We start from the raw sequence: 15,590 nt of genomic DNA on the forward strand, positions 1-15,590 counted from the left end.
TCAGATTTGGTCACCTAGGTTTCTTCTTGATGGGGAGGAGGTGGAGAGGATCCAGAGGCGAGTGACCAAGATGATAGCAGGTCTGTGGAATGAACCGTATGAGAACAGGTTGAGGATTTGTGGGTTGCAAAAATTGGTTGATAGGCGGAGGAGGGGAGATATGATTGAGACATTCAAATTACTGAAGGGTTTCTATAAAATTAATTCAGAAGATATTTTTGAGAACAGGGCTGGTTGTGGGAGGACTAGGGGACATCCATGGAAACTGGGCAAAAGTGTGGTTAGTAAAGGTGTTAGAGCTGGGTTCTTTACTTTTAGAGTAGTGAATGAGTGGAATGCGCACCCTGAGTCTGTGGTGGATGCTGTGACAGTGAATGAGTTTAAGGCGAGGTATGATAGATACTGTATGAATGTCAAATAGTTGTGATGAATATGATTTAGGGCCTCCCTCGATGAGTCCAATGACTCCCTGGAGTTGCCCGTAATAATAGTAATAATAATAGTAATAAAACAGATATATAGCAGACATTAAAAAAATGGGAAATTGTTACATTGCTAGTTTTTCAAAGGATTTTTTTGGATAGCGTGATTTATGTGGGTGAGAAGAATTTAAGGTAATTTAATTATACAAGGATGAAGCCAGAACAGAAGTGACCAATTCTAGACCAGTCTGATTCTCTATAGAAGTTAATTGAGATTATTCATATTTAGAGGTGAGTAATAGCAATTTGATCCTCTTTAGAGAACAGCATGGCTTTGTTAAAGGTAGACTTTACTTTAACAGTTTATTCACATTTTATATTAATGACTCGAGTTAAAGGAAAGGCATTTGACAGAATTCAACACACTTGAGTTGTTGAATTGTGTAGAAAGGGATGGATATGCAAAATAAACATCCATCATGGATAGGAGTGTGACTGGCTGGCAGGTGTTGGAGGATAATATATGAAGGTGTTTAGTTCAGAATAATGCAGATGACAAATATGGTAGTACCACAGGGTTTTGTACTTGGACCATTATTGTTTAACCTGTATATTAATGAAATTGGAGTTGGTCTGGATAATAATGTAGTGGATCTCCTTGCTTTTATTATCTAATTGGTTCCTGAGAAATTGTTAAGTACACCGTCATACATCAAACTCTAATTTCCCATACACTTGTTATCATGAATTGGATTATTCTGGAAATAGTTTGACCTATATCATTGAATATAATATAAAGGTTTTGTATATTCTTTAGGATGGTGTTTATCCTAGAATGGACAGCTGAAACTTGGAGTAAATTTCATTAATTATGGTAGTACCACAGGGTTTTGTACTTGGACCATTATTGTTTAACCTGTATATTAATGAAATTGGAGTTGGTCTGGATAATAATGTAGTGGATCTCCTTGCTTTTATTATCTAATTGGTTCCTGAGAAATTGTTAAGTACACCGTCATACATCAAACTCTAATTTCCCATACACTTGTTATCATGAATTGGATTATTCTGGAAATAGTTTGACCTATATCATTGAATATAATATAAAGGTTTTGTATATTCTTTAGGATGGTGTTTATCCTAGAATGGACAGCTGAAACTTGGAGTAAATTTCATTAATTTCATTCTAGATTCCTGAAGGCAAAAAATTTTGTGCTTTTCCTGATACCATTGCTTTCTGTTTCTTTAAGGATTTTGTATTCTTGTATTCATTTTTTTTTTTTTTTTTTTTTGGACATTTTTAAGAGTATAAATATATACTGTAAATAAAGAAAATTACAACCGTTCACTTTTGTACTTATGGAGTGATTCAGGCACAGCAACTCAGTGATAATACTTTTTAAAAAATGCAGATATGTGTGCAAAATTTGTTGCATAAAACTCAGTTATTGGATAAAAAATGAACTAAGTTGATTGTTATTAGAAATTATTATACTAATTGAAATATTTAATTCCCAGTTGTGAATTATGATATTGTCCTCAACCTTGGCTAAAAGAATACATATCCTGATTGTCTCACTTCTGTGGTCTTTGGTTTCTTATGGTTGTAATAGAAAATTTTTACCTATTGTAAAGAAAGGGTACTGTAAAGAGTTATTAACTAATGATGCAAAATTAAGAAGGTATTGAGTGACATTTCCAATACAGAATCCTCGTAAGGTTTCTCTATTAAACTCTTTTTGTTCACATCAGCCTGCAAGCTAATCTGAATAAATTAACTTGCAGGCTGATTTATTTATGAATTCTGTGAGCAAATGACAATGAATGTCAGTTGAGTGTTGCAGAGTTTAAGATTATGCATTTTATATTCTTTCATTGTTTCTTCAGTAACATTTGCATATTTGAGTATAGTTCACCTCTGAAAGCCTTAACTTTGTTTCTCTTTAAAACTTTCATACATATTTTTGTTTTCATTTTATTATTATTATGTGACACTTCCAAGGAATCCAAGACTCTCACATAAGGACATTCTGCTTCACACAACTAATGTCTTCCATGTTTCTGGAAGAAAAAAAAAAAAATCTTGCCACTTCTATATGAGATCAGCTAACTCACCTTCCATATAAAGATTTCTCTCATCATAATGAGAAATGTAACTTAAATATTTTCCAATCAGAGTGTGCAATATTCAGTTTTTTTGGTTGCACTACTGAAGCTCTGATATAATTTTAATGTAACCATTTTTCAGTGATCACTTCCTTTTTTAAATCTCCTATATTCTTGAACCAGTCTGAAATATTACTATTAATAGTAATGTAGTCGATAAGATTTCTTGAGTGTTCTTTTCATGTGAATTTCTGCATATTGTTGTGTTGGATTATAGCGTTAATAATGACTGATTCATGTCCTTAACATAAATTCTTTATGGGCACTTACCATTATTATTAGCTCTGTTCTTTTTCATCTATATTTTACCAATACATTTCTGTTGGGAAAATTCTGCTGTTTAAGTCTCCAACAAGAACATGCTTTTCATTTTGCTTTGCCTACTTGAGAAGTATAGGGATTGTTCTGTCTAATGACTAGAACAATCCCTATACTGCTCTACTTCTAGAGAGAAGTAGAACAAGCCATAGGTACAAAGAAGTTTCATTGTTCAGTTTTTTATTTTGAAATTGTTCACATCACTCTGCTTGAAATAGCTTTTCATCATTCAAGAAGTTTATCTTTGTGTTGAGTGTTGAAAATTAAAACATTTTCTTTTCCTGATGATTGAATATGTCATCTTATTATTTAGTAGTATATTGCCTATCTTCATCCCCCCCTCCATCGAGGGAGGCCCTAAACATCGTGTCAAGAACTATTCATCATTCACACAGTATCTATCTTTACTTTAAACTCATTCATAGTCATGGCACCCACAACAGATTCTGGCAGCTTATTCCACTCATTCACCACTCTCCAAGTAAAAAACCTAGTTCTACAACCTTGCTAACTACACTCTTGCTGAGTTTCCATAGTTGGCCCCTCGTTCTTCCACCATCACACCTGTTCTGAAAAATTTCCTCAGAATTAATCTTGTAAAAAACCCCTCAGTAATTTGAATGTCTCAATCATATCGCCCGTTTTCCACCTATCAACCAGTTTCTGTAACCAACAAATCTTCATGTTCTCATAAGGTTCATTCCATAGACTAACTACCATGAAAGTTCTTTCAAGAAGTTTGCTTTTTTGTCTTAGGAGGCAAGTAAGTTTATTTTAGTGAATTTGAAAAATTCCTTAAGGTAAAATTGAATATTTTCCATTACAGAATTCTTCATATCATACACCTCCAAATCAAAAAAAAATTAGAATAATCAAAGAAATGTGTTGAATGATTTGCATTTCTAATTTATTGCATAGAAAATAATTATTACCAAATATGGATTACCTTGATGGACCTGTGGTTTCAGTCAGGATTTCTCCATGACTGCAGGTCGTAAAGAGTCCAGCTATTCCTGTCTTGGGCCTTTCTTCCAACTTTCTTAATCATTGGGTCTTCCCACCTTAAGGCTGGTCTTCCAGGTTTCCTTTTGGTATCTCTTGGATACCAGTTTGTAACTCTGACTGTCCATCTGTTGTCTCTCATTCTGGCGAGATGTCCTGCCCATCTTTTGCTGTTGTAGATTGTTTTTATTATATCTGTAAGTCCATACTTCTTCCATATTTCTGTGTGTCTTACATGATCTATTTTATTTATATTGCACATTCTTCTTTCTATTGCATGTTGAGTTGTTATTAAGCTTTGTTCTTCTTTTAAAGTTGTGTTCCATGTTTCACTGCCATAAGTTAATGCTGGTAAGATGTGACTATTGAAAAGATGGGCTCTTATGTCTATATGTTTTGATTGGTAATTGTTGATTTTATTTTGTTGAAGGCTATCCAAGCTGCTCTTTTTCTCCTTGCTATTTCATTTAATATATCATTATTCATTTTTATGGACTGGCCGAGGTAGATGTATTCAACTTTTTCAATGGTGTTGAGATTCTAGAGTGATGATTGTATGATCTTTACAGTATTTGTTTTTCATCCATCTTGTTTTGTCAGGGTGTATTTCCAATCCAATTTTTTGGCAGTTTTGGCTTATGTTATTCAACATTGATTCTAAGAATTTGGGTGAGTGAGATATTAATACCACATCATCGGCGAATAATAGGATATTTAATATTTCACCATCAATGTTTATTCCATCTTTCATGTCAATTTTTCGAATGATGCTTTCCAGAGTAGAAGTGAAGAGATTAGGTGATAAGACATCACCCTGACATATTCCTCTACTTAATCTTAATCTGATGATTGAAAAGGGTGATATTTGTTGTGCTTTCTTTGTAGATATCTTTTATGAGTTGGATATATGCTTTTTCTACGCCTTGTGCTATTAAAGCTTGGAATACTGCGTTATGCTCAACAGTGTCAAATGCCTTTTTAAAATCTATAAAAAGAAGGCAAAGTGGGATCTGGTATTCTCTGCATCTTTCTGTTAGCTGAGTAACAGTTTGAATGTGACTATTGTTGAAAAGCCTTTTTTGAAACCAGCCTGTTCTTTGCAGCTATTTTCGTTGATGGAGGTTTGTATTCGGTTTAGGATGATTCTGGCGAATGTTTTATGTGTGTGTGCTAATAGACAGATAGGTCTGTTGTTACTGATGTCTTCTTTATTACCTTTTTTTATGCAGAATTATGGTCTTTGATGTTTTCCATTCAGTAGGTACTTTTCTTAATTGTATATATCGGGTAAACCTTTCTGCTAGAGCTTTAAAGAGTATTTGTCCATCCATTTTTAATTCATCAGATTTTATACCATCAATTCCTGGTGATCGGTCATTTTTCATATGGTGAGCCATTTCATAAATCTAAAGCAACCACTACCATCAGCCTTCATAGAGACTGATGGTAGTGGTTGCTTTAGATTTATTTCTTTTTCTACTTTTTTTTAAGCTACTGCAGAGCCTAGCTGCTTCTGCCAATTTTGTTGTTCTATATATGTTATAGTCATCTTTGATATTCTGCCTCAGTTGTTTACAAATAATTTTATATTCTAGACGATCTTTTCCTGTATCTTACAGTATTCTTCTTTTCTTCAATAGTTCTATTGTTCTTGCTGATAAGCATTCCCTGGTCTTAGGAGGAGGTTCATACGAGGTTCTTTCTTTGCAGTTCATTATTGATTGTTAAAGTTTGTTAAATCTTCGTCGATGTCATTTTTTAATTTCCAGTTGGTTTCTTCCACCTTTTTTCTAAATTCTTCTGGGTTTATCTGTTTTGAGTGTTTTTTATGGTTGGACTGTGCTCGTATGCATTGATTTTTTTTTAATGTATTTTGAGGGTGGCTCTTATTGGACGGTGATCTGAATGAATGTCACAGTAAGTTTTCCCAATGACTTCGACATTTTTTATTATTCTTTTGCAATCTGTTAGGATGAAATCAATTTCATTTCTTGTCTCTCCATTTGGAGATTGCCAAGTCCATCTTTTTCCAGTTCTCTTTTTAAAGAAACTATTCATAATGTACAGCCTTTCTGCTTCTACAAATTCTGCCAGGAGTTCACCTCGTTCATTTCTTTCCCCTTTCCACCATGGTCCAATGTATTTTCTTCAATAAATCCTGTACCAATCTTTGCGTTGAAATCTCTACACACTATTGTGTATGTTGTTTTTTTCTGTAATGTTTCTTGTAAGTGTTCATAGAAATTTTCTATTTCTTTGTCAGCTGTTGAGGTGGGTGCATAGGCTACTGTTATTTTTATTGTTACAGATTCTCCAATTTTTAATATTAGTGTTCTTAATCGTTCAGAATGGATTGTACAAGAAATATTTTTAGTTAGCTTTTCATTTATGATGAAAAAGCTGTACATTATGAATAGTTTCTTTAAAAAGAGAACTGGAAAAATATGGACTTGGCAATCCCCAAATGGAGAGAAAAGAAGTGAAATCGATTTCATCCTAACAGATTGCAAAAGAATAATAAAAAATGTTGAAGTCATTGGGAAAACTTAAGCCCTTGTAGTGTTATCCGAGGCTCCCAGGAAAATTTGATTGCCATTGTTCCATTTTGCTGTTAATTCAGAGTTTCTTCAGGTTTCACAGCTAGCGAGGACATCAAACTTTACATTTTGCAGTTCTTGAAGCAGGAAATCAATATGGGAGTGAGAATACAGAGTTAGTGTTGAAGGAACCAATAAATAGGGTCGAATTTCCAGATGGTGGTCTACCTTCCTCTGCGAGATTCTTAGCACCCCCTGCTCTTGCAGATTTCTCACCACCACCTTGGTGGGATTGCAAAGAGCTGCACAGGACTGGGGGCCTTTTTTTCCTTCTACTTGCTGGCATCTTTGCAGTGGTCTACAGCACTTCTCCTGACCATGGTTCTGAAGTGCCTTTGGTCCACGGCTCCTTATTCATTATTCGGAGCTGCCCGCTTGGGCTTCCCTCATCCGCCACCCGAGGGATGGGCTTGGTAGGGGTGAGGTCCTCCCCAAGCAAATATGAATTAGCATAATTTATATCTAAATACTTTGTAGATTATATAACCATGTAAACACATAAAAATGTAATATAAATTACAAGAAAACTTATTTGAAAACATTCACAAAATTAAAATAATTTTTAAGATGGTTCAAAATATTAGAATATTCCAAATTTTTCCAATTGGTTTTGAGGAGAGCATAGAGATAGCATATATTTCGGTAGCTGCAGGACTGACTTGTCTGTAAGGAATTATTTGTGTGTGGCAGTTGATCATTTGCTAAACTCAACAGCAGCTTATAGCTAAGGAATTGAAATGTTCTCAAGCAAGCGCGAGTAGAGTATTTAGACAGTATTCTAATAACTGGAGTTTTCAAAATAATCTCTGCAGTAGCAGTTGAAAGGTAATAACTACATCAAGAGATGAGAGGAGATTGAAGAATATTGTGAAAAAAGACTGCTTCCAAAGTGTAAGGTATTTTTGCAGGAGATGGAAAGAACTAGATGTGAATGTGTCTAAATCTACGACGTTGAGATGATTTTCCAAATTGAGTTTTAAATCATGGGTGCCTAAGACGAAGTCACCTATGACTTCCAAGCAAAAAGCAGCTAGTGAGTGCAAGGATGTAAGCCAAAACTGTTGTGGGGGTTGAGGACTGGAAAAGGGTACTTTTTAGTAATGAAAGCGTGTTCTGTTTGTCCCATGGTCATCAAGGGATACGTGTTTGGTATCTTAAGACACCAAACACACATCAAAAAGCATTTGATAAAGAATGCATGAAATGTTCAGTGAAATTTGCAATCTCTCATGGTATGGGCTTGTATGACGACAGTGGGTCCATGTAGGCTCTGTATTGTGTACGAAAGAGTCAATTCCAAAGTGTACCAAGAAATTCTTCAGCACCTTATTTTACTGGCATCAGAAAGTTTATGTAATGATAATTTCATTTTTTAGCAAGATTCAGCTTCTTGTCACACTTCCAAGACCACTACTACTAGATGATTCAAAATAAAAATAAAAAATGTAATTCCCTGGTCAGCAAACTCACTAGATTTAACCCCATTGAGAATTTATGGGGAATTATGAAGAAACATCTTCAAGAAGTTATCCCAAGAGACAAGAGACTAGAAACAGTCTGCAAACCATGTGGGCATCTTTTTTTATGAAAAAGACTTTGAACTGCTTATATGCCCCAACTGTTTACAAACGGTCATAAAAACTAAGGGGTATGAAACAAAGTACTCATTATCATGTTTCCCTTTGACTGTAATTTTTGTGCATTATTTGCATTATTTTAATATTTTGAACTACATTAAAAATTATTCTGATTTTGTGAATGTTTTAAAATAAGTTTTCTTATAATTTATATTACATTTGTATGGTTATATAATCTGCAAAGTATGCAGATTTATAATATGCTAATTCATATTTGGTAATAATTATTTTCTGTGCAATAAATTAGAAATGCAAATCATTCAATGTATTTTTTTTATTATTCTAATTTTTTGATTTGATGTACATCCAGCATATATGTATGTGTGTGTGTGTGTGTGTGTATATATATAGATTTTTTTAATCATATACATAACCATGTTATTTTCAATGAATTATACTATTTAGTGCTATCAAACTTTGTTAATCAGTTTTGATAGCTCAAACAATGGTAGGTTCTTTCCAGCTTATAGTCTATAGTATTCATTGATAAGGAGTATCTGGTGTTATAAATGATTCTATATATAAACACATACAATGTAATCATTTCTTTTTTCAGACAAAATTTGACAACTTATACAGTTGTAGAGAATCAGTTCTAGATGCGTAAGTATTTTTTTATTATCTCATTAAAAATATGACCTTCCATTAAAAAATGCAAATCATAAAAAGGAGATGAATTATATGTAAGGCTACTTTTCACTCATTATACATGCTACAATTTAAGCAAAGAATTCACCAAATGAACACAAAATTAAATTATGACCTTCATAGTAGTAATGCTTTTAATAGTGCTTTGCAGTATAAACAATTGCTACACAATTCACATTACCTCTCAGGTCATCCGTATTGACCATTACTATCATATCATATACAATCTCTCTCTCCCTCTCTCTTGTTTTCCCCACTCTTCCTCTTACTTCTCTATCCCTTTCACACTTTCTCATCTTTTTGCAATTTGCTCTCTTTCACTTCTAATCTTCAGTTTCAACTACCCACTGGATATGTAGATTGCCTAAAATCCATATACGTAACAACCCTCTCCATTCCATAGTACAAGGTCGGCAACCTTTTTAATGTGAAGAGCGCAATATAAAATTTGAAAATTACGGAGAGCTCATGATACAGGCATTTTTTCTCTCATTTGTTAGATTCTATGATTAGTTGTTTCTAAGAAAAAATGAGATTTAAGATTTTAACATTTTATTTAACTCGCTTTTTACAACATATTTTTGTCATATGTGAATGAATATAAATACCATAAAAAATAAATGAATACAAAAAATATAAATTCAATAGGATTTAATGAGAAACCTGGCCTTTTACATCATCTGCTAATTTTTTTATAATCAAGCATATAGTTTGAAGTACCTGCTCTTAAAACAGTTACATTTACTATTAATATTTGTAAAACAATGCTCTTCCTCTCAGTCGTAATTAAAATAGTACATTCTTTTCCTTTCACCTTTATCCATTATAAAGGGTTAAAAATATCTTTGTAAACAAAATATTTTATATTTGCACTGATAGCAGGAGTAAGTCAACAAACACACACCCTAAAAAACAAAAGGTTCTAACATTTAGGAGTAGTGTGAAGGGTAGTGAGAGCAGTCGCATTGATAACTAGATGACATCAACAACTCAAATTACTTATGATCAGTGGTCTCTTGTCTTAATAGGCACAAATAAAGCATTTACAATAATTTCTCTGAGGGCGCACTGAAAATTCACTGTGGTGCCATGAAGCTCGTGGGCGCTGCATTGCCGACTCCTACCATAGTAGATGCTGTTGACTCTCCCTCCTTTAAGCTAGCCAAACAGTAAATCTCTAACCTCACTTCATCATCATCAAATTCCTGCCATGTACCCTCAAGGGGTGTACAGGATATGACAGTACTACATGAAAAAATTACATCATTACTAACTTCCTATCTACAATTTTCCTCCAAATCTTACTTGTCACTCCAACATTTATGAGATCTTATATTTCTATCGTCTAAGGCACTTTGTACCATATCAATCCGCCTATATCTTGGTCTTCCTCTGGGTCATTTTGCTGCCAACCTGGCAGAGAACACTTGTTTTGCTAATCTTTCCTCGCCCATTCTGTTAAGTGACCATACCACCTGAGATTAGCTCTGTTAACGCATTCCTGGATGCTGACAATGTCAAGTTCTTTCCTAATATCCTCGTTTTTAATATGATATTGCCATTGATGCCATCTGTTCACGCCTATAATCTTTCTCAGGACTCTCATATCTGCGGTCTCTAGTCTTTGGTCAAGTGTTTTACTTCTGACCCAGCTCTCAGATCCATAAGTTAAAACTGGTTTGAGCACTGTCTTGTATACAGCTAATTTAGTGTTCTGACTAATTTCTCTCTTATTCCATATGAATTTATTCAATTGACTTCCCACCATACCAGCTTTGTTGATTCTGTTGTCTATTTCTATATTTAATTTACCATCTTCAGTAAAAATCGTGCCTAAGTAGCTGAAATGGTTTACTTGTTCCACAGGTTCTCCATTCACAACACAGTTGACATTTTCAATGATTCTGCCTATTTTCATTGGCTTTGTCTTTTTATTGCTGACCTTCATACCATGTCTATTACAACAGCTATTTAATTTAGTCATAGAATCTTGCAGACTTGTAGTGGATTTATTTAGAAATATAACATCATCTGCATAAAGCAAAGAGCTGACATTAACATCTCCAATTTTGATATCATGTTTAATATCACTTTCCTTCATAATGTGATCCATATAGATAATAACAGAGGGGATAATGTACATCCTTGTCTGATACCAGATTTAACATTAAACCATCTTCCTGTACTTTCTTCAATTCTAACTGCTGACTTACAACTCAAATAAAGGCTAAGTATTGCTTGATATAATTTCCCTCTTTCACACCATATAACTGCAGTGTATTGAATAGCTTCTTTCTTGGCTTTTCATATACCTTTTCCAGATCTACAAAACTTAAATACAGATCTCTGTTATATTCCCGTGCTTTCTCGACTATTTGTCGTAAAGTGAAGATCTGATCCTGACAGCCTCTATTTGGCCTGAATCCAGCTTGTTCTTCTCCAAGCTTTTCTTCCACAATTCTTCTCAACCATTTCTCAAGTATACTTGCATAGACTTTGCCAGGAACACTCAGTAGGGAAATACCTCTGTAATTCTCACATGCAGTTTTATTTCCCTTTTTATATATGGGTACTATGAGAGCTCTACTCCAATCATCGGGAATTCGTCCCTCTGTCCAGGCTTTCTGAACTATGCAGTGCAGCCACTGTAAGACTCTTATACCACCATACTTCAGCATTTGTGGTCGAATATCATCTACTCCTGCTGCCATTCCACATTTCAAGCCTTTGATGGCTTTTTCTACTTCAAGCCATACCTATTTCTACTTCTAACCTCACTTACTGGACATAATTCATCTTATATTTAAAAAAAAAAAAAATTCATTAATTTCAAATCTTTAATTCAAAATTTAGTTTTTTAAATAATAATGATAAAAATAAATATCAGGAAGGTGGCAAAATATTTCAGAGGCTATTGAAAAAACTTAGAAATTGAGGAAAAAAGTACTGTAAAAGGAATCAGAAATGAAAACATGACAAACTCCCACAGGAATGCAATCAGTAATACATATCCATACTTGAAATAGAAAAAGTCATTGAAAACCTGAAATTATACATTATCACTACTGTGATATACATCATCTATATGGATCACATCATGAAGGAAAGTGGTACTGATCCTGATATCAAAATTGGAGATGTTAATGTCTGCTCTTTACTTCAAACAGATGATGTTGTACTCTTAAATAAATCCATCACAATTTGCAAGATGCTGTGACCAAACTGAATAACTGTTGTAATAAATTTGGCATGAAAATCAGCAATAAAAAAACAAAGATCATGAAAATATCAACTGCATGATGAATGGAATCTATAGAACAAGTAACATTTCAGGTACTTAGGCACGATTTTTAGTGAAGATGGTAAATTAAATATGGAAATAGACAACAGAATTAGTAGAGCCTGTATGGTAGTAAGTCAGCCGAATAAATTTATATGGAATAAGAAAGAAATTAGTCAAAACACTAAATTAAACAAGACACTGTATACAAGACAGTGTCCAAACTAATTTTAACTTATGTATCTTAGAGCTGGGTTAGAAATAACACTCAGAATTCTGAGAAAGATTAGTGGAGTAAATAGATGGCATCAATGGCAGTATTACTTCAAAAATGAGGATATTAGGAAAGAATTTGGCATTGTTAGCATTCAGGAATGTGCTAATATAGCTAATCTGAGATGGTATGGTCACTTAAATAGAATTGGAGATTAGCAATTCTTTGCCTGGTTGGCAGGAAAAAAGATCCAGAGGAAGACAAAGAAGTAGATGGATTGATACAGTAAAAAGTGTCTTAATGGTAGAGTCTTGACAGATAACAGACTAATTCTGAGGAAAATGTTTGATCAGAAGTTAGTAATGATGTGACTTTTTCGTGTAGTACTATCATAATTATCCTGCACATTATCACCTAGGGGTACATATTATGAATTTGATAATGATGTTGATGATGATAATAATGATATGGTGAGCTTTGATGTCACCTCATTATTCACTAGGAGGGGGAGCTAGTGTCGCTAGTAACCTTGGTGGTCGTGTTGAGTTATGCTAGAAAAAGTGTTTTTAAATTAAAGTATAGTGTGGCTTTTTGTCTCAAATTGTGCTGCAGTTTTGCTTCAGTTGGATACAAGTGTCCTTCAGTGGTGTTGTTGAAACTTTGTTGTATATATATTGTTTTCTCTGCTGTTTGTTGCACTATTTTAGTGTCTAAAGATGGCATCCAACAAGAGATGTACGTCAGCGTCTCGGAGGACTTCTATATGAAAGTCTAGCTCTGCCTTGGATTTTTCGCAGTGAATGCATTGCGGAAACTGCTATATGTATGCGCCGAAGAATGTAAAGGATGTATGGACTGTTTGGTTAAATGAGAAGAATGAAAACGTCGACATATGTGAGAAGTGTCAGGATAGACTTGAGCGATTTGGAATGGAAGATGTTGGGACCATAGCAGAGGAGCTTCGGCAGGAGTTTGTGAAAATGAAAAGTGACCATCTCCTGCAAGAGGAATTGGAAATGCTCAGTAAGGAGGTTCTGGAAATTAAAACTGAGTTAAATGTTGAATAGAGAAATTAGTACTATGGAGATTACTTTAGCTGAAGTAACTAGAACAGGATTAAGTAAGGGAGAGTCTTTGGTGAATGATGAAGTAATAAATAGTATGGGAGTGATTGGGAGTCAAAAGAAATGAGATGTCATGAAAGTGAGGGAGTAAGTAAAAGAGCGTTAAGGGAAAGTAATGAAACTGGGAGATTCATGCTGAATAGTGTAGAAAATGATTTTAATGAAGTTATGAGTGGTACAATATATGGTAATTCTATGATTGAGGGTATGGAGAGCGGTATGCCTGAGGAATGCTTGGCTGGTGGAACAATAAAGAAAATGACTTTAGCAATAAAGAGAGGGCATGATGCAGAAAAGATGCTAGTTATGGTGGGTACAAATGACCTGAGTGGTAGTATTAATTGGGTAGCAAAAGATTTAAGAACATTATTAGATATCATGAAGAAGAAGTGTCAAAGGAAGGAGGATAGTGTGTGTTTGCTGCCTTGTTTTGACAATTATGAGTTAAGTAGAGGAGCGATGATAATGAATGATATGATTTCAAGAATGTGCAGAAAAAGAGATCTGGAATTTGTTGATGTCTGGAGTGTGTTTGAAGGCAAAAGACAGCTGTATGCAAGAGATGAGATGTTGCATCTGAACATGGAAGGTCCAAGTAATTGAAGAAGTTACTGTTTTCTGAATAAGTTGAAGTATTGGGTGGGGAAACTAAAATTGAAAAGGTTGAGTGTAAGAGAGAGAAACTTATGCAGTGAATGTATATTTGTTGATCCTTATTTGTGGAATAAATTGCAGAATAGAGTGGATAAAAATCGGCATGGGACTACTGATATTAGTGACATGTATCTCAGTTCTAAAACTGGTACAAGAATTAAAGGGAATCTGCAATTTTTGTATACTAATGCAAGAAGCATTCAAAATAAGAGGGAAGAATTTTTGGCATTAGTCAGTGCAATCTCACCAAAGGTTGTAGGCATTAGTGAAACTTGGCTGTCAGCAGAAGATGTGGTTACAGGAATTGAATGTGATGGATACAGTATTTTCAGGGAGGATAGAGAAGACAGAATGTGGGTAGGAGTACTGTTGATGATGGCTGATGAGTTGCAGCCAAAGAAAGTAGTCTATCCTCTTGATATACTACTTTCTTTTTGTACCCACCATGTGAATGACAGTTCATTTGAGGCGGTCTAGTGTGAAATAGTGACCAATGCAACCAAATATACTGTTGGTTGCTGCTATAGGCCACGGGGTACAGGGAGTGATATTGAATTCATGCATCAGCAAATTAGTGCAATGATTGCAGATACCCACTGATTTGCAGATACCCACAGGGTTAGTGATTATTATGGGGGATTTTAATTATGGTGATATCAATTGAAAGGAGGAAATATCACGTGGCAAAAAGGAAATGAAATTCATACACCTTCTAAGAGATAATTACTTGAAACAGCACATAACTAAAGGGACTCGTGGTGTGAGAGTGTTGGACCTAGTCATTGGTTCAGAGGACATATGCATAAGTAAGGTATCCTCGTTACCTCCAATTGGTGAGAGCAATCATGTGGTATTGACTTGAGAGGTTGCAAAATTTGTGGATTTCTCTCTTAAGAAGGGGTATATATGGAACTACAGATTAGGCAATTAATAACAAGTTTCGAAGTGAGCTTACAGCCATCTCATGGCAGAACATATTACAGGGGAAAGATGTTAGCAGTGCATGGGATAAAATCAGTGGGTATCTGAAGAAGGCAATATCAGAATGTATTGCAATGGTCAGGAAGACAAACAAGGTAGGCGTTAGATGGATGAGTAGTAGTATCAGGCTTGATCTGCAAAAAAAAAAAGAAAATGTTATGGAGAATTTACAAGGACAAAGGCAATCAGTACACCCATGAGCAGTACAAGGCTCAAGCTAGGAAGGTTACCAGCATAGTAAGAAAAGCTAAATCAGATTATGAGAAGACCTTAGCTGAGGAGATCAAGGGTAATCCCAAAGAGTTCTTCTGTTATGTGCCAAGTAAAAGGAAGAATGACTTTAGAAGGATAACCTTAGTGGGTGCTGATGGTATTGAGGTGACCAATTCAGATGTAATAGTAGAGTTACTGAGTGATCACTTTCTAAAGTCTATCACCCAAGTGAGGATATCTCTGTACCTGTAACAATAACTAATGTGAGAATTGAAGTTAATAAATCAGAGGTACTTAGTATATTGCAGAATTTAAATGCAAACACTTCTGTAGG

At 34.6% G+C, this 15,590-nt stretch overlaps 1 protein-coding gene across 6 annotated transcripts in view; it reads left to right on the forward strand.

Moving 5' to 3' along the window:
* The window catches only part of LOC150101808 (adenosylhomocysteinase-like 1), a 328,595-nt gene that overhangs the window by 213,617 nt on the left and 99,388 nt on the right, over positions 1-15,590 (forward strand). For all 6 annotated transcript variants that reach the window (XM_090400531.1, XM_090400532.1, XM_090400535.1 and 3 more), the window contains one exon: positions 8,699-8,745. In XM_090400531.1, the coding sequence (XP_090256657.1) occupies positions 8,699-8,745 (47 nt within the window). The remainder of the gene's footprint in view (positions 1-8,698; positions 8,746-15,590) is intronic.

Source organism: Typopeltis vanoorti, chromosome 11 (genome assembly GCF_054136105.1).
Source record: "Typopeltis vanoorti isolate ZY-2024b chromosome 11, IOZ_Tvanoo_1.0, whole genome shotgun sequence".
NCBI lineage: Eukaryota > Metazoa > Arthropoda > Arachnida > Uropygi > Thelyphonidae > Typopeltis > Typopeltis vanoorti.